Consider the following 20,578-nt stretch of genomic DNA (forward strand, 5'->3'; position numbering starts at 1 on the left):
TCCCTTGGAGACAGGGAGCGTTGTATTGCCCTCTAGCGGGCGGCATGAAGCTGCGTAGCTCGGCCGCTTTTAGGCTCGAGTGGCCACTCTTGTAATCCGTATGTTACTCTATGCACAAAGCATAGACATTTAACAAGAGCGGACACTCCCATAGAGCCCAGCGGATGAACCGACTGCAGCGCACCAAGCGACTGATAAGAAAACCGTGAACCGCACATCCGGTTTCGGTTTAGGTCGTGCCTTTTGAACGCTAGCTGGTACGCGTTAAGCCGGCTGCGCTGGTTGCCTCGGCATTTGTTTTTGCTTCTTTTGCTCAATCGCGCGCTGTCTTGGTGTGGAATCGTTTTTTTAAGTAAAATAAATATTTAAGGGAAAACTAGACATCCACCCAATCGTTGCAGTTGCTACAAACTAAACCCATACGGGTTTCTCGGAAGAAAAGCCTCACAGTTGAAGAAAAATTTGTCCTGGTCCGGGACTAGAACCCGGGACCACCGCCTTTCCGGGGCAGCCGCTCTACCATCTGAGCTAACCAGGCGACTATCAGATGGCAGGGCGAAGCCAAATTTGTCAACAACTGGAAGTAAAGGCAAGCGTTTGACGTAAGAGTTCTCGGGAAACCCGCTAGGTGGAGAGAAGTAATTAAAGGGAAAATTAACATCCACCCAATCACAGCAGTTGCTACAAAGGCACCCCCATACGGTTTCATCGAAAGAAAAGCCTCGCAGTTGAAGAAAAATTTGGTGCTCACGGGCTCGAGTCTAGGACCCGAACGAATTTTTCTTCAACTGCGTGGCTTTTCTTTCCAATAACCCGTATGAGTTTCCTTTGTAGTAACTGATACGATTGGGTGGATGTCTCATTTTCCCAATAATTACTTCTCCCCACTATGGGGTTTCCGCTGAAGTTCCACGTCAAAATAAATACGATTGCGAGAATTCTTTACAAGCCTCCAATCGAATGGGTCCTCTGGGCAACCTGCAATTTCATAATGTACACGCAAGGCGCCAGCTGAAATGAGGAAATCTTTATTTAAAAATTCTCATTGCGGCCTTTTTGTGCGTTATCCAGTGTTGTGGTACCAGGTAAGCATTAACTCCCGTACGAAGCCCCACCAGACGGCATCAGCAGAACAAGGCAAATTACAAGCACGTGTCGTAAATAAGAAAGCTGTGTGCATGTAGAGCGAAACGTGCGGAAGGGGTGAAAGGGCGACATTGCGTACAAAGGCAATTCGCTTTTACAAACATGGCGTAGAAAGAACTTGACTTATGGCAAATAATACCATAAATAAAATATGACGAAGACATCTGATTTCCAAGCAATCCCCCAATCCCGGGTCTCATTGCCTGCTCCTTAAGAGCATTTACACGAGTGACTGCACGTTTTCAACACAGCTTGGCCTTGACCGACGCAATGGTACGCCACGTACACAGAGGTGGCCGCAACGCAGGCTCCCAGCAAGGACAGGCTAGACGTTCGCAAAATGCCTTCTATTCGCACTCAAGACAAATGCGTGGGTGAAAGGCCTGTTTTCATGCCTTCATAGACAGAATTTTCGAGTTAGAAGTTTTATCGCGACAGTGTTAGGTGCCCCGTGTCGCAGAAAATCAGGCGTCTGTGACCGGCGTCGGCGTGCGATGTCGGCGTCGGTGGCGGCGAAAATCTTCCCCAACCACCCCGACCGCGCAGGGCCTCCTCGTGGTGCAAGGTTTTGGTGAATAAAAATTAAATTTCACACAGTGAAATCCATCAGAAAAAAAGGTAAAGCACAACTTTGCCGTTCGGCGTCGGATTCGCCGCCGAATTGTTAACCAATCGGCGGCTGATTGTAATTTGAATGTACGAGAAAACCTACTTCTGCTACAAGGAAACTCAAACACAAACTCCTTTTCCAGCATTTCTACCAGACTTGCAGCCGCGCATTCGGGTACATTACTTGCGAAAATTATATCCAGATGGCACTTGCATCCGAGGCAGGTCAAATTGGGACTTCGCCTGCTAATTCGTTTTGGACACGCGCGCGCGTCGGGCCAATTGCAAACAATTAATAGAACAATAAAAAAGGTGCTAGGACCTAATTTCAATATAAGACCACTTAAATTGCCCCTGGGAAAGCTTCTTCCCAGCAATGCACTTCTGTGTAAAAGTGAAGCCGACTTCAGGGGATCAGTGTAAGCTTAGACTTTGTAAGCTGGCTTTCCCACGTTCAGTGTTGCAGTGAATGAAGCCTACTCGCCATATGCGAACGATGCGATGCGAACGGTTCCCGATAACGCTATCGCGTTCTACTCTTAAAGAAGAAGCTTAAGTGTCCTCCAATTTTTTGCACGTTCTGCGGGCACAAGAAAGTACAGGTCAAGATTCAGTACGCCCCAAACTTACTCGCTACAACGGCCGAGCTGTTTTTCGATGACTGTGTGACAACCCTCGGTGCTGTGCCCTAAGCCTAAATTGCTTGAAATGCAGTCCAGGCTGTCGAACAAAATGTCTCACCCTGCCGGGGTTCAATAGCGCAGGAGCGCCGTATCGAAGTGAAACAACAACGGGGAGGATTCCTGATACTTGTCGAGAGTAGCGTGCGTTACACGACCATGACCCCCTCGAGTCGAGAGCGTTCATGTTTCGGTTCGGATTATTCTATTCCCGGCCTATATTGCCTGGCAAACACGCAAAATAAACTCAAGTTAACCTTCTCTTTTTGAGTATCTACGCCCGTTCGGCACGCTTCAACATTCCTGCCCGGAGAGCGTGTAATATTCCGAACAACAACTGGTAGAGAGAGTTACCGGGAATCTGGGAGGAAACTTTCCGATCTCTCAGGAAAGCCAATAAGGTTTATCTGTCGCGTGTTCATCGGGATTTGGATCCGGAGAAGCGTTGGGGCTGTTGGATACCTGGCTGCTCAAGATCATGGCCTACTCGATCGCACCGCCTGTCGGTCCGCTGCCGAAAACTACTGCCTGGCGGCTTAGCCTAGCTGTCCGCCGTATTCTTGAGCTGTGAGCCGATGCAAGAGCACAGATGCTCAATTTCAAAACCACTCTGCCTCCTAGCTCCGCCTATCCTGCCAAACACTCCCTTGCCGCGCGCCAGCTATCGAGTGAGCAAAGAGTCGGGCAACTTGGAAGAATGGTTTCGCTCTAAAGCTGCGTAAGGGGCACCGCGGCTGCGGTGGCTGTGGCAGCCATGTTGAGAGGGACAGGCGTGCGCGTACTTTGTGGCACAGTTACACCTTTTTGGTCGAAGCAACCGTTAGGGGTTGTATTGGTTGCATGTCCCGATGACAAAGAGAACTGGTGCCTCGGTGCGGCTTACATCGTGCAGAAATGTTTCTAAAATTTTTGAACAGGGAGTAGGATACAGGATTTGTCAGCAACACATATATTTCCTCTTGCTAGAATAGGGCTTTGTACAGCTGAACTTGCCGATAACCTTGTGCTGTAAGCAGCGCTCAGCCAATTTCTGCAGATACCCTAGTTTTCAGACTTGTTAAATAGCCGTAACAAAACATTGCGCATACGCCTAGAGACTCGTTTCCTTATAGACAGCGTGTTAGGAACTTTGCGATAACCGATAAGCCCAATATGTCAACGATCAATGTTGCTGCAAGCTGATTCACATCACCAAGCATTAGTGGAGCTCCATACGGAAGAAACGGCTCACGACTCTGCTCTGCTCGCTCTGTATGAAGATCGTAGAAAGTTTCGCTTGTTTTTCTCGTCGCCCAAATAAAAGTTTTCTATTCACGGAGGTGTTAGTAACAATATAATAATCCATGATGACCCTTTTTTACGAACGAATGTGTCATGCTTTTTTCTGCGAAAAAATTGTCACCTTACAGATTTCTCATTTCTGTGAATCGGGTCAAGGCCTTCGCATGCACAACAGTGAAGCTCGGACAACGCACAACCTGAAGTGTAATCGACGGTCGGTCTTGGATGTCATCCTCTCGAACGATGACTTCAATAAGTGAGTGCTTTTTATCTATTTTTAAGGCGGAAGCCTTAGCTGGTTCATGGGTCGAAAACTTGGCTGTCCGGAAAATTCATTGGCACAAAAATTAATGGTGCACCACGCCACATCGTGTCGCCTTGGTGCCACCAACAATGGTTATGAGCTCGAGTGCCCAATTAACCCTACCTTTATTAACATGGAGTTAACTAAGGCGCTCTAACCAATAGTGGGAGTAGAACCCACGACTTTTGCTCACCTTAGGCAAAAATAATTAAGCCAGAGGTAATTAAGATATTTAAGGCACTCGAACCCACGACCTTTGGCGGGAGCCGCACCCTCTAACTTTGGTGTTCATCATGGCGAAGTTAACTGAGGCAGAATTAATTAAGGTAAAGTTAAGGCACTCGAACACATGTCCTTTGGCGGGAGAAATCAAGTGACAGGAAGTAACAACGCATTCAAATGAGAATTCAAGCAATTTAATGCATGTCACGTGAGCGCGCAAGCTATCGCCGTCATCCAGCGTATGCTCAAGGGACGGTCAACGTTCTTAGCTGTACTCTGCGCTCGTTATTAGAAGATTGGTTTGTTTACGACGGATTCAGTCTTCCGATCGCAAAATGTGCCATTTGATGCAAAAAAAACAATTTCCAGCGTATATTGCCGCACTAAGAGCTTTCATGTAAAATATCGTGGATGTATTGTTTGAGGATTTTTCGTATCCACAAAATGGATGCAAAAATGAACGCGCATAAAACATATCGTATTAATATTATTCAGACTGGCTTACAAGCAATGACAAACGCGGGACATAAATTACGATGCAAGCCCCATTTAAAAAGATGCCTGTGACTTGCCTCCGTAGAATTCTCAAACTTCATTTCTGGCTGTTGATAGTGTTCGCTGGGAAAACACACTGTAACTTCATTTGATATACAGTGTCATGGATGTGACCGGTATGGTCTCTACTTTTCGCATGATTGTTATGTTCATGTCCTACCGTCATTGACATGTATGTGGGCTCACGCTAAACTACACAAATACTCAAGGTGTAGCAAGCCACTTGCTGTACCTTTCTCGTTCCCCAAGAAGAGAATGTGCATCTGAGTGGACAGACGTAAATACTAGTTTTCCCGGCTAATACTGGCAACTATTTCGATGACTGTAACGAAATAATGATTTTCTGGTTTACACACACGTTTACTCCCGGTTTGCGTTCCGACTGGAATAACCTGACATGGGTTCCAATTTTTTCTTTCAGGCTAGCAACCCCGAACTTGTCTAAGCGCATCCATGTCACCGTTGACGAAGCGCAGCAAGGTGACGAACCTCAAAAAGTCGTTGTGGCTTTGGATACGTCAGGCAGTATGAAGGTGAGAGCCTTTCGTCAAGTGTTGTTCGTCTGTTTGTTCATAACAGAAAAAAAGGTGTGAGGGGAAGACGTAGAAAGCGCTAACACTTTAAATAATTTACACCCCTAAACGTGAATAAGGGTGGAAACAGGTCGATAACACACCTTTGCCCCCAAGAAGGGTGTAATGTTGTGAGCAGGCATGTTACATATTATTATCTTTTAAGAGTGTAAATTACCGTGTATTGCGTGCCTTGTCAGCGCAACGACTGAATGTAGCGGTTAAACTTGTAGCACGCTCGGATCACGCTGATGCTGTACCTTCTGCTCTTTAGAACTAAAAGCTTCTACTCTGTGTTTTGGGAGACGACATCCTTGTTGAGACAGCATCTTCCAGTTTTGCTGCGCGCTCCTATGCCATACGGGCACTTTCTAACCAATTACCGATGATGTAAGTTACTAAGATTGTAGTTACAAACGTGCACGAATTATTGAAGAAAGCAATAATGATGAATACCCGGCGAATGCTGAATACCCCACAGTAAAGCTATATTGAGCGCAGCACTAATTAAGGCACTCCGCCTTTCCGCACCAGATATGAACTAGCAAGAGGGGACGTCGTACACAAGTAAAGGAAATAAAGCATTTTAGAGTGCAGCTCGTGGGCGCCCGTTCTGCGGTTAGCGGCGGCGGCGGCGTAAGCCAACAAATTCGTTATTATGCTTTGCGCCGTTGCAGGCTATCGGTGTTATCGCGCGCACCGTATCTTTAAAGCGATCTCCACATGGCTCTGACCTTTCTATGCGCTGTGCTTTTGCTGCTCAGTTTACGTTAACCCTTTAAGGCCCTGTGATTCCAAATGGAATCAATTTTGCAGCTCAGTGGTCAACCCCGGGTTAAAAGAAAAAGGTTGTTCTTACGCTACAACTCATATTTAGCCCTTGCTCTACATATGCTGGCAAGCTGGTAGACTCAGGGAAGTGCTGTCACCTCTGAACGAAAAAATAAAAGAATCGCTTGCACTGTTCCTTCCATTAGCTGAGATCCCCTCTTCTTTTCACCGTGCAGAGGTACGACAATTATTTTATTTTTGTCTCGAACATTTCGATTTGGACTATTAGGTGCTATATGCTATCCCTTCACAGTAAATTTATTCGGCGAAAGGTATTTGCGGGTACCGGAGATCTTTGCGAATCTTGATGATTCCAAATGGAATCATTGGGACGTAGCGGCCCCGACTACTCACGCGATACATTTTCGATTGACGTTACCTCACTGACTAAATCGCGTGTTTGTTCACGCTCAAACTGCGTTTCAATGCCGTACTTAGCCATGTTTTGGGCGCGTGTTACCTGATGGATCATTATCGCGTCAGGAGCCTGTATTATTGGTGGAGCCTTGCTCAGCTTTTTGTGATTTTATGCTATTGATATGAGCCTATGCCGTGTAGATAAATTTTTGGGGGGGAAACTCCTCCGCAATACAGAAACAATTTCTTTCGGAACCGATGGCGACAATCAGCGCATGCGAGTTTTATTGGAAAAAGAAAGAAGTCGCGAAGCTTGTGCTGATCCGTCGAGGTGACATTGATTCGTCCGATGAAAAAGAAGTCATTTCGCAAACTATAAAAAATAAAGAATGTGCTCTTACTCCCGCATTCGGTGCGAGAAGTGTGGCATACACCTCTGTCTCAACAAAGAAAAAAATTGCTTCAAAGAATTTCATCTAAAATAGACTTTTCACGTATTGCTTGGAACGACGCATTTCAAGTTCACCAAGTCCCACTGATTCCAATTGGAATCATTTAATCAGTTTTGATTGGAAAGTGTGTGCACAGATGTTTAAAATTTTTTACCTACCACGATCATGCGCATCTGAAATTGTAAATACCAATTTTTTTACAATAAACAGAATTAATTTGGGCCTGAAAGGGCTAAAACGATAGACCACACGAACCTTCGCTCGCTGCGGCGGCCGCGCTTCCGAACGCCAGCGCGTAGACAGTGGTTGTCTGCGGTCATCGACTATGATCTATTCACAGTCATCACGTCATCGGGTCATCGCTTGTGCGCGCTGACAACGCGCTTGTTAATTCAGTTAGTAAGCCAATGTGTCAAGTTTATGCAGCCGATAAAACTACTATCGCTATTCCTCATAGCTCTCTACTAATTTCCTATCTCAATTGATGCTTCGCCTTTCGGGCGAAACTGCGACATTTCTTGTTTTTTTTTTCCTTTGGGGGCGGGGGGGAGGCGTTATGACCAGATCCACGATTTCATTGAGAAAAGCGGTAGTGGGGGACTGTAAGGCCGCGAGATTGTTTTGTATATGCTTTCACGGTGTCGCGAGTTGCCCACTTGTTTTGGGTATTGACCCGTTTCAAGGAGCAGTTTACACTGGAGGAACGAGATGGCGCTTTCAGCGGCGCGCCATGCATCGCCTTAGCGAATGCGCACGAATACGAAACCATTACCGCTTCTGCCCTGCTCTTGTGGGATCAGCTGTCGGAAATGCAACTGGGTGTTCGCTAATGCACTGTGCCCGATTCATGCAGCAAAATGCAAAATGTACAACCATAAAGGGAAGACGTGTGCGGTAGTTAACTGCAAAAATTGTGATATGCATATTAAATAATGGAATAAACCTGTGTCTCCGCTTCCGTAAGGACTGCCTGTGTTGCCGGCCCTTCGCGATGCTGGCTTTCCTCGAGGATAAAAAAAGATAATTCATCCGCTAGCGCTGTATAGCTAACCTACAAAGAAAGGACTTCAACTCCGGAACGTCGGCACTTAAGAGTGAGTACCGCTCGTTACAAAAGCAAGTAACGCCACTCAATGGCTTATCAAGTTTCTCGCACGTTTTCTACACACATCCACCCTTACTCGCACGCAAACTTACGCCCGCCCTATCACCAACGTATCAATAATTAGTGAATGGGCGCACACTTGAATCAACGTGCCGAAACTTGAGTGACGGCGACTACACCGACAAGATACGAATGTTGGAAGCTGAACGTTTCGTGCTGGTCCACGGAGTAGGCGATCGGGACTAGCGATAATAGGTCCTTGCTACAGGCTCCCACGAAGTACAGAATATTTACATTCCAAGCTTTGTGCGCAGCAACAACAAATCTATCGCAGCAGAGCACCCACGCGAGCGATTAGGCTGAAAATAAACAATCAGATAGTGGCCGCATTGAGGAACCGAGGAACTTTAGTGAGTCAGAAACATGGAAAGCCGCGGCTTCAAAACATTTGCCAAATAAAGAAGGAAGAGCACACTGAACTTGATTTATTTCATAAGCGGAAAGTTTGGACAGCTTGGCATACATTTCTAGCTCCACTGTTAGTACAAGCACCATATACGCTGCTCGCGCCGTTTGGACAAGGCGTAATGAGCACTGATAGCACTTTCATGACCTCTAAAGCTGTGGCCAAAGCTTCGTGTCGTCCACACAGTCACCGCCTACGATATGCGTCGAAACGGAGGTTTGCTGCGCCGCACCGGCGTCAAGCGCTTGCACTGTAAACACGGAGGCAACGGGGGTAGCTGAGGCAAGCAATGGACGCATCACCACGTGGTAAAACATGGCAGCGCCCTCGGGATCGCCGCGAAAAGGGTCTATAGAGAGGCCCGGAGGTGTCCACTTCCTTACGCGTGCGGCCGGTAACTGTTTGTCTTTCAGGGGTCCGAAGGCCCGCGCGGTGTCAGGTGACGAGCCACGGTGCACGCCAGGGGGCGTGGTGCGGATGCGTAGAACGGATTCGGAGAACGCGCGCTTCTGCGCACTGAGTTGGCATTCCGGCCGACGGTCATAATAGGTCCACGCAGGCAAACCTCGAGTGGGACTGTTGTACGTGGTGCAGCGGCACTGGCTCCCGAGTCCTGTGCTAGCTAAAGAAGCCACCGATGTTTAGAGTGACCACGTGTTGCGTGTATCCCCTACGCGTCCGTGCGGCAACCACTTGGACCTTGTTTTCGGAATGGACACCTCCGGGCCTCTCTATTGACACTTTTCGCGGTGATCCCGAGAGCACTACCATGTTTGAGCACGTTGTAACGCGTCTCCCTCGAGGTCCCTGACGTGGGCATCGACCGACTGAACGTTCATGGCGGCGCCGGTCACGCGCTTCTCAAAGTTGTGCTTGGCCGCAGACTCCTGGGTCCACTCCAGGATCGTGTGCAGCCCGAGTTTGGCGAACGGATTCACTTTGTCGACGAGGTGGAGGTCGGCGCTCCTGGCCTTTGTGCCCAACGTCCACTTAGTGCAGCTGAACAGAATCTCGTAGATTACTTCTGGGGCCAAAGCAGATGAATTAGATGATGTGTAACGCTAGTCGCATTAATATTGACATCCATCTTCTCGTTCCTTTTCAAGTTCCCAGTGACCCAAGTTGGTGTCAGAGGTTCATTAAACAGCGACACATACTCATTATCACATATGCACTACCCCAACTTGAGCCTATGGTTAATTCCTAACCAGGTTCCCCTAAGCATAGCAGCTCAATTCTCTATACCATGGACTTTCCAGTGACCAATGTTGGTGGGAAAATGGTTAGAGACACATACTTGTGATAGAACCCCTCTCACGATGACTCTCAACGCTCACGCAATTAGCATTAAAGAAACGCAGCGACACACCATATTACCAAAGACACTATTACTTAAAATCGGTAATGGTCATTATTAGATGTTCATTGTTTCGAGTAAATTCGACATACATTGTCTCCGTGATGGGCCCAGTTTTGCTATGACACTTCCTCACCAGGGACGGCCATCACCATGACACAATACGACAATGGAATGTCAAAGAAGGAATGACATCGAAAGAACGACAAAAGTGCCAACATGACAATGTTTCTGAAGCGATATCGATAGTACGAAGACAGCGTGATGGCAGCGACATGAAAACGGGATGAACACAACGGTATCAAGACAATGGCGTGACCACTACAGCATGAGGACAGTGAGATGACGAAGCTGGAAGGAAGACTAGACAACGACATATAGCGACAGCATCACGAGCCCATTCCTTGCAGTCCCACGTAGCCGGCAACTTTGGCCACTGGATCGGGGTGATAAGCTAGCTCGATATATATACTTAAAGTGCTCAATGTAGGTCATGTTGTAAGATATATCTAACACTGGGATCTAGGTACAAAATGCTAATCGCGGCAAAGTCTTCTAGGCAATTGAAATCGACAAGCACAGGACGCGTATATTACCTGCTTTCCAGGACATTTCTACAAAATTGCGCTGCTTTCGGGTTATCTGATCTTTACCATTAAAAAAAAACGCTTAACCTTGCACTCGGCCACGCAACGCTTGGAACAGTGAAGCTGGGCGATCGTAGCCCAGCATTTTCCGGAAATAAGCGCGAACGTTTGATCGTATTACTCATGATGATGATAATTTCTTTTCGCGCGTCTCAGACTTACGGCCGTCACTGCGCGTTGCATGGCGCAGCTTCCAACACCGACACCGCATTCCAGGAGACCCGCTCCGTGAATGCCTCTCTCTCTCTCTCTCGATCTCATGGAGCGCAAAACCTCTTCACCTCGCAGAGCTCGACCGTACGAACTCGCCAGCTGTGGACGAAGACCACCACACTCGAACGCAGTCATATGGTTCGCATAAATGCATGTTCTACAAGCGTAGCTGTATAGCCACGCTTGTAGAACATACATGAGTGCTTACGACGCTCGCGTTGGGACCGGGAGCACATGGGCTCGAATCCCACCTCAGCAAGAAAGGTTATTTTCTTTCTTGGTAGTTGCTTGATACGCACCACAAATCACGGCTGGCTTAAACAGCTTCGCTGTTAAACAACACTCAGAGCCATTTCACTACTGTGAAGATGGAAGCCAGCGAAGCTGTGACTATGGTGGGTCTGCTGTAGTGAATATTGCCCCCATGTTGAGAATGGGCGCATCGTCGTTGGGCATCACCCAACCAAACATGTCTATCATGAACATTCCGGTTGAGAAACTGGCGTTGAAACCTGACCGTCACACCGGGGAAGTTGGCGCTAGCGTTGCCGAGGGATGCACCAGCGTTGTATGGTTCCTGGAAGGCAAGACGACGGTGACGCTTGGCCTCAACATCGTGCTACCGCAACTCGGGGTCGGCGGTTCTTCACTGACCTTTGGCCTCAACATCGCGCACCTCGAGGTCCGCGGTTCTTCGCAGACGTTACGCCTGAGTTTCGGAAGCGCTGACGCTAGAATCGGCACGTCGACGACGAGCCCTTTCCCGTGCGCGTTCACAGCGGCATTGCTGAAACGCGTCGACACGTCGTCAGTTGCTCAAGAATGGCTCATACCCCCTTAAGCAATGGCTCATACCCCCATAAACTTGGCCTCCCTATTACGACGACCGAAGCGAAGTGAAATTCTAAGCTGGAGTAATCAGCGGCAACGCAGCCAGCTGTGGAAGCAGATATCGATGATGAAGGCAGGAGCAGTGACACGAGCGCAAACCGAGGGTTGCCAACGAGCTAGCTGCGGAAGAAGACGATGACGCTCGAGCCAATGCTAATGATTAGTATTTTTTTATACGCGGACACGATCCTGGGGGAACTAGCCATTAACGGCTTCGCTGTAAAAACACACACGGAGATTATCCGCGATTTGTTTGTTGCGTTGCTTCTTCACCACGCAGCCTTGATGGCGCATGCGTTTACTGTGCGCTTATTTAAAGCACTTCATCATCATCATCATTATCAGCCTATATTTTATGTCCACTGCAGGACGAAGGCCTCTCCCTCCGATCTCCAATTACCCCTGTCTTGCGCTAGCGTATTCCAACTTGCGCCTGCAAATTTCCTAACTTCATCATCCCATCTGGTTTTCTGCCGACCTCGACTGCGCTTCCCTTCTCTTGGTATCCATTCTGTAACCCTAATGGTCCACCGGTTATCCATCCTACGCAGGCGCGGATCCAGGGGGGATGTCCGGATGTCCTGACCCCCCCCCCCCCCCCCTCAGATTTCTGTATCGCCCTCTCGCTGATAGGGGGATGGCCCTGTCAAAAAAAAAAAAAAAAAAACATGGCCACCAGAATTTTTCAAAATTATTTTTCGTGAGTACCAGTGGTATCAGCCATGTATAAGTAAAGGTAGCTCGCTCACAAGCTTAGTTGTACTCCGTAGGGGTGTGGTGTCGCGAAGTTGCCGTAGTTAATTTTTCTCATGAACACCTTGGACCTCCTGGCGCCGGCCGTGCCTTACTCGTCCCGTCGGTGGCGTCGAATGAACGAGGGGACGTCCCTTTTGCCAAGCACGCCGATGTCCGCGCGAGCACCTTCGCGCCTGATCAACTTAGTTCCCCATTGGGGTGTCATCGATTGGCTCATTTGCTGTCATCGGTTCCGCGACCAACCTGCTTAATGCAAGAGATCTCTCGCTGAAGTGTTCATATATAAATAATAACAACTAACAGCTAAACTAAGAACTACGCATAGACAACGTTTTTTTTTTAACTGTAGCACTCATTGTGATCACAGTTACACGTTGACAACATCCAATAGAAACATATAGTACCGTTCGTACGCTACAAGTTTTTCATTGTAACTTCGCAGTTTTATTGTCGTACATTAAGCATAGGAGGCTCAAGCCCACCGGATCCGTTTATCTGAGTGGGCGTTCTCGCGGAGCGGGGCGAAACCTCGAGCAGGGGCTGCGAAGTGGGGGAGAGTGACGTCAGCGGCCAACGCCAGTGCGCGGGCCTATAAGGATAGCGTCGCGTGGTTAGAGAAACGGGAGCAGATGCGCGCCTTGTGTAAAAGGATGACGTCGCGTGGGAAACAAAACATGAAAACGCTGGCTCGCGCTCACGGCTACTACGCCACATCGTTCTTCTTGTAGGTGGCGTCGTGAGTCTTCATACGCGGTGATTCGCATATCGTAAACAACCAGCGTAGTGGTTGCCGCGTTGAAACGAAGGTGTCTCAGCCGAACACAAAGAATCTTCTTAAGGAAATCAAGGTGTCCCAACAGAACTCCAAAGACGGACCCGTGCTTACGCATTTATAGCAAACCTGCGACAGACCATCCCAAATTTTATTTTAAGAAACAATACAGGCTGATATACCGGGTGTTCAAAATTAAGCTTTATGGTTTTCTTAGGCACTGGGAGGCACGTGAAGACCACCTGCGCAATTAAGTTGTGTGGCCAGGGGGACACAAAGTGAGATAATAATTATCGCTGTCAGCAACCGAATTAACTAAAATTGAATAATTAACTTTTTATTGACTGCAGTATAAGTGTGTATGTTTGTATTCAAAAGTTAGAGGCAGTCGTGTTTCTGCACAGTTTCACTTGGAAGAATTCTTCTAGCATGTCTTTGCTCCGATATATCCAACTCCAAATTTTAATTGTCGTTCGCATGATTACGCATGCAAGAGAGTGAGGATCGGCGCAAAGCTCCTCCCTGATGTGACGCGGCTGTTGGGTGCAGCGTTTAGTCTGACAACGCGGCGGAGGCAGGAGGAGGAATAAACTTTATTTAGGGAAAAGAGCAGACGCTAAAATCGTCCGAGGTGGGCGGCGTCCCTAGTCCAGGATGCCGTGGGCCTGAGCCAATATCTTGGCCCTGCTCACCAGGCGATGCTGGTCTTCAGGGCTCGGGCTTGTCAGCTGGGCCTCCCACTGCTCGACGGTTGGTCCGGTGATGGGTGGTGTCGATGGGTTTTGTTGACATTCCCATATCATGTGGTAGAGGGTATTGGGCGCAGAGCAGAAGGCTTTGGAAAAGATAATAACTGCCCCCATTCCCCTCACGGCTGGCGAAATAAAAAGAAATCGAAGAACCCGTAACCGCTGTCGTAACTTGCGACCGCGCAGCTTGTAAAGATGGCGGCAGCTGCCATACCGAGATAATGGCGCGAGCGGAGAAGCCGGAGGGCAGTGCGCGTGCGTAATGGTGACTAGCTAGACGACCGGGCATGGTCCTTGTTTGGGCTACGCAAATAAAGTGACTGATGATTTCCAAGTATTGTAAGTTTTATTGAAATCAAAAGCAACAACTGCACCATCAACAGCAGAAACCTTTTTAGCTATGCTAACGAATATTTCATACTGCCGCTTTAACTTTGGTGTTGTCATGCGCAAATTTCATGACAACACTTCACCCATCAGAATGTCGATGCCCTAAAAATGTTCAAAATGCCTCCCTTCCGCAGCAACGCAAAGCATAAACCGCTCTCGCGTCGAGTCGATAACTGTGCGCAGTGCAATTGAAATTTGGAGTCAGATATCTCGGAGCACGAACACGCTAGAATAATTCTTCTGACTGATACTGTGTAGAAACACGACTGCCTCTAAGTTTTCAATACAAACATACCCACTTACTGCAGTCGACAAAAATAATTGTTCAATTTTAGTTAATTGGGCTGCTCACAGCGATAATTATCATCTCACTTTGTGCCCCCTGGCCACATAACTTACTTGCACAGGTGGTCTTCGCGTGCCTCTCAGTGCCTAATTTTAAGAAAACCATAAAGCTTAGTTTTGAACAACCTGCATTATCAGGCACAGCCGCCAAGCACATGGCTGTATTGGGTAACGTCCTTTTCCTATAAGCTCGGAGAAACCGATACCTGGCTTCGCTATAGGGCTTCTTCCTCTTTCTGGGGTTTTACGTGCCAAAACCAGTTCTGATTATGAGACACGCCGTAGTGGAAGACTTCGGATTAACTTTGACCACCTGGGGTTCTTTAACGTGCACTACAACGCAAGCACACGGACGTTTTTGCATTTCGCCTACATCGAAATGCGTCCGCCGCGGCCGGGATGCGATCGCGCGATCTCGTGCTCAGCAGCGCAATGCCTGAACTGACTGAGCCACCACGGCGGGCTACAGGTGTTGCTCTAACCGTATAAAACGCGGGTTTATCGTGAGCAGAAACGGTGAATTTCGGTAAATGATAAAGGCTACTATCATCATTATCATTGACTGAAGCTGACCCCCCCCCCCCCCCTCAGAAAAAACCTGGATCCGCCCCTGATCCTACGCATCACATGGTCTGCCCAGCTCCACTTTTTCCGCTTAATGTCAACTAGAGTATCAGCTATCGCCGTTTGTTCTCTGATCCACACCGCTCTCTTCCTGTCTCTTAACGTTAGTCCTAAGATTTTTCGTTCCATCGCTCTTTGTGCGGTCCTTAACTTGCGCTCGAGCTTCTTTGTTTACCTCCAAGTTTCTGCCCCATATGTTAGCACCGGTAGAATGCAATGATTGTACACTTTTCTTTTCAACGACAGTGGTAAGCTCCCAGTCAGGATTTGGTAATGCCTGCCGTATGCACTCCAACCCAATTTTATTCTTCTGTAAATTTCTTTCTCGTGATCAGGGTCCCCTGTGAGTAATTGACCTAGATAAACGTACTCCTTTACAGACTCTAGAGGTTGACTGGCGATCCTGAATTCTTGTTCCCTTGCCAGGCTATTGAACATTATCTTTGTCATCTGCATATTCATATTCAACCCAATTCTTACACTTTCTCGATTAAGGTCCTCAATCATTTGTTGTAATTCGTCTCCATTGTTGCTGAATAGGACAATGTCATCTGCAAACCGAAGGTTGCTGAGATATTCGCCGTTGATCCTCACTCCTACGCCTTCCCAGCCTAAGAGCTTGAATACTTCTTCTCAGCATGCAGTGAATAGCATTGGAGAGATTGTGTCTCCTTGCCTAACCCCTTTCTTGATAGGTAACTTTCTACTTTTCTTGTGGAGAACCAAGGTAGCTGTGGAATCCTTGTAGATGTTTGCTAAGATATTCACATATGCCTCCTGTACTCCTTGATTACGCAATGCCTCTATGACTGCTGGTATCTCTACTGAATCAAATGCCTTTTCATAATCTATGAAAGCCATGTCGAGAGGTTGATTGTACTCCGCAGATTTCTCGATTACCTGATTTATGACATGGATATGATCCATCGTAGAATATCCCTTCCTGAAGCCAGCCTGTTCTCTTGGTTGGCTGAAGTCAAGTGTTGCCCTGATTCTATTGGAAATTATTTTGGTGAATATTTTATACAATACTGAAAGCAAGCTAATGGGTCTATAATTCTTCAGTTATTTAACGTCTCCCTTCTTATAGATTAGTATAATGTTGGCGTTCTTCCAGCTCTCTGGTACACATGAAGTTGTGAGGCATTGCGTATAAAGGGCCGCAAGCTTTTCAAGCATGATATGGAGCAGAGTAGCAGAGGTAGAATACCCGGCTTCAAATCTGAAGGTCGTAAGTTCGAATCCTACTCCAGTCCACCACATTTTCAGGCATGGAGTGGTGCCTGACACCGGCAAGAAAAAAAAATTCGCCGAGAGCTAGTGGGGCTATACTAGTTCAGGTGCAACCAAACTAGGAAGGCCCACTAAGCTTCATCAAAGTCACTCCCTCACCAGAACAGGAATTGGCCTCCCTGGTGCAGTATTCGGCCACTACCTCCCTCATGATTCCGACAATTAAAGCACTTATACTGCGTCTAATGGTATCTTCGACTGGTCGCCTGGGAGCGCTCTAGATCGCTCTCGCGAGCGGCGTTGCATTCCACTGGTTGAAAGAGGGTGCGCGCCTTGCGTTCGACTGGTTCTTTTCGATCGCTCTCCTCCCGCGTCGAGCGCTCTGAGGCGCTCCGCGCCCTGTCGTGGGAGCAGTCGTCGAGATGAGAGCGCTTCCAGCAACGTCATCACAGCACAGCGTCGCCGTTCTTGGCGACGGTCCACCGTAGCCTAGGCAACCTAGGCCACAGCATGCTGGCGGCTCAACGAATGGTCGTCCCACCTGCGCATCCGCCGGTTTAGCTTTCGATAGTCGAAACATCGGACGTTAGCAGTAGTCACGTGGTTTCGCATCTGCAATTTCCCCCTTCGAGAGCGAGTCACACGTTCGGCTTGCGCGCTTGTCTTCTTCCTCCGACTTCGGGGAACGGCGGATCTGCACGACTCTGCTTCGGGGGTTCGATGCGACCAGTCGAAGATACCATAAGTAATAGACCAACACCTGTGGTGGAATGCTTTGTGTCCTCATTTTTCGGCCCCATCTTCTTCCAAGTGCCGTAGACTTTAGGACGGCTCGGAATTCAAATGGGCCGCATTGAATTCTACAGCGTCGGTTATAGAGAGAGCTCGTCAACGCGTTGAAATAATGCGGCTTTTGGTGTAAACAGAGGGGATTTTCTAAGGATAACCGCAGGCAGGTGAACAGAAGTAGCGCAATGAAAATTCGTTGCCGCATTCTTCCATCCCCTAATTCCCGAAGCCCTTATTTAGAAAAGATGTAAGGAACCTTCCCAGCGTGGGCAAGCTACATGAATCCCCAAACATGTAGCATTATGATGGGTGACATGTCCTCCCAATGTGACCACAAACGGATGTTATGTTCGTATGCGTATGGTTAAATGATCTCAGGCACGATAACTTTGGAGGCAGTGCTTAGGCCAAGCGGAATTACTAGTAAAATATTGAAACACCCTATGGAGAAAGCTACACGGCCTATTATTACGAAGCTGCAAATAACTTTGGCTTGCATTTCAGAATGCATGCGGGCCCTTAGGATTTCGCTTTCCGCTTCTTGTTTTCGCGATATATGCGTGCTAGATCATTGCTACAACGACTGAAATGTTGCACCAACGTATGTTTTTCATATTGCAGAGAAAGGCTCGGATTAATTTTCTGAAGGAAGGCCTTCAGGCTTACATAAACAACGTACCTGATGGCAAGATAAGACTGGTTATGCTGGAATTCAACACGAACGCCACATTACTTCACGATGTGCTTGTTGTGAATTCGACCACTCGTAAAAGTTTTGTTACCGAAGTGAACGCTCTGGCAACTAAAGGGAGGACGTGCATCGGTTGCGCACTTGAACTGGCTATACAGGTACACTTTTTTTCCCTCTCCTCTCCTTCGTTTGGCTGTCTGCTCTTGCTCTTGTTACACGTACCGAGTCAAGACAGATAAATAGCACGCTGTAATTCGCCGGCCTGAGACGGTCGCTCGTTGGTTCCCGCCGGTAGCGTGGATGAATATCTTCTGTAAGCTTCAAAGTGAAGCATGGGCCCATGAACACTGGTCGTTATTTCGCCTCGGTCATCTAAGTGAATGGTCACTTTATCGAGGGTGAGTTTCCCCAATGGAAAGACTGGCGCTGCAGTCGGTATGACGTTGCATATGCGGGACCACCTGGACACTGTTGCCGCGTCGGAAGAAGCGGAGCGGATCGAGAACGAAAGCTTTACAAACACCGGTTAGGTCATTGCCGCGCGATGGCTTGCAGTTCAGCCATCACAGATTTTCAAATATGTAAAATAATTAGGGAAAAAAAGGATTCACTGCATGAGAAAGTCTATCGTAGTTCTCCGTGGGCGACGATGTCTGTAGCTGCAGAAAGAAAGCATCTTCAAACAGCTTCGGAAACGTTCCGTAAACCATGTGTGCTTTTGTCCTGTGACATAACACACCCGGTACTCTGCAAGTACGCGCGTTACGTACAGGCGCACCGCGTTCGTAGCAATACAGAAAAAAAAAGAAGACAGAAAAAAAGAGAGAAAAGGAAATAAAAAGCGAGAGAAAAGAAAAAAAATAACCAGCCCTTCTCCTGTCGAGAAAATGGGGATAAGCGAAGCTTGTCGTGTGTCTATCTGACCTTCTTCAAGGTAACGTAAAGTTCACGACCTGTCACGGTAATAAAACAAACGTTGATTAAATGTATAACATCGAGGGAACTAAACGTACAACGCAACGGAAGGAAAAGTTGCACGAAAGGGAAACAGAAGAGGGAAAGGGAACGAAAAGGACCACGAAAGGGAACGAAAAGAAAGTAGTAGGAAAGGGAAGGGAAAGTAGTAGGTAAGCAGACAAACGACAACCTTCGCTTACCTCCATTTTCTCGACAGGGGAACGACTGGCGATTTTCTTTCTCCCTCGCTCTCGCTTTCCTTCTCTTTCTTTCTCTCATTCTCTCTTTCTACTTTTCTTTCTTTCATTCTTTCTATCTTTCTCTCTTTCTTTATTTCTTTTTTGTCCCTGGTATGTGCCATTGAGGTCGGACCCTTTGGCACTATCATCAGGAGCGGACCTCTTTTCAGCGTGGCACCACCACGACCCCCGCCGAAACTTGCGAGCCCGTAAAGTTTCGCTTAAAAAGAAGAGAGAGAGAGAAAAAAAATCACCGCATATCCACGAAGTGAATGATGAGTGGGCAAAGCACCGGGATTCATTCGTGTAACCGTGAATCCCCCGTACATTGCCCACTGAAACATGCAAATGAGGGACAACACATGTTTACAGTATGTACAATGTTGTTTTATTGGTCCAAAGCTACGGACGAGAAAGACAGCGCGCGTCGGGAACGAGAGAGAAAGAGAGCGCGCGTCGGGAACGAGCGTCCTTGTGCACCGCAGCGCCCCCAGCGGTCCCCATGCAAACCAGAGCTATGGACGACGGACGACGACAAGGGACAAGGCTGGGCCCTAAAGTGCTTCGCCCCTAAGAAATGAAGGACGCTTAAGCTTCGCCTTTAAGAATAGAACGCGATAGATAGCGTTATCGGGACCCGTTCGCATCGCATCGTTCGCATACGGAAAGTAGGCTTCATTCACTGCAAAACTGAACATGGTAAAGCTAGCTTACAAATACCAAGCTTACACTGAACCCCTTAAAGTCGAATTCACTTTTAAACACAAATGCTTTGCTGGAAAGACGTTTTTCCCGGGGCAATATAAGTGGTCTTGTATTAAAATGTGAAGGCCTTAGCACCTTTTTTATTATTTTATTGTTTGCTATTGCCTCGACGCGCGCGCGTGTCCAAAACAAATTAGTAGGTGAAGTCCCAATTTGACCTTCCTACGATGTGAGTGCCATTTGGATATCATTTTCGCAAGTAATGTACATGAACGCGGGGCTGTAGGTCTGGTAGAAATGCTGGAAAAGGGGTTTGTGTTCGAGTTTCCTCGTAGCCGAATTAGGTTTTCTCGTACATTCAAATTACAATCCGACGCCGATTGGTAAACAATCCGACGGCGAAACCGAAGCGGAATGGTAAACTCGTACTTTACCATTTTTCTGACGGATTTCACTGTGGGAAATTCAATTTTCGTTCACCAAAAGCTCGCACCCCGTGGAGGTCCTGCGCGGTCAGAGTGCTTAGAGTGGTTGGGGATGATTTTCTCCACCACCGAGCCGTCATCGCTCGCCGACGCCGGTTGCCGACGCCGATTGCCGACACCGGATTTTATGCGACACGGGGCCCTTAACGCTATCG

At 47.8% G+C, this 20,578-nt stretch overlaps 1 protein-coding gene across 1 annotated transcript in view; it reads left to right on the plus strand.

The window, feature by feature from the left end:
* Positions 1-18,980, plus strand: part of LOC125941011 (calcium-activated chloride channel regulator family member 3-like) — a 226,166-nt gene extending 207,186 nt beyond the window's left edge. Inside the window, exons 6-9 of the mRNA XM_049657887.1 lie at positions 3,845-3,972; positions 5,219-5,330; positions 17,968-18,195; positions 18,972-18,980. Of these exons, the coding sequence (XP_049513844.1) occupies positions 3,845-3,972; positions 5,219-5,330; positions 17,968-18,195; positions 18,972-18,980 (477 nt within the window). The remainder of the gene's footprint in view (positions 1-3,844; positions 3,973-5,218; positions 5,331-17,967; positions 18,196-18,971) is intronic.
* The last annotated feature ends 1,598 nt before the right edge of the window (positions 18,981-20,578 follow it).

The sequence above is a fragment of the Dermacentor silvarum genome, chromosome 10 (genome assembly GCF_013339745.2).
Source record: "Dermacentor silvarum isolate Dsil-2018 chromosome 10, BIME_Dsil_1.4, whole genome shotgun sequence".
In the NCBI taxonomy this organism is placed as follows: domain Eukaryota; kingdom Metazoa; phylum Arthropoda; class Arachnida; order Ixodida; family Ixodidae; genus Dermacentor; species Dermacentor silvarum.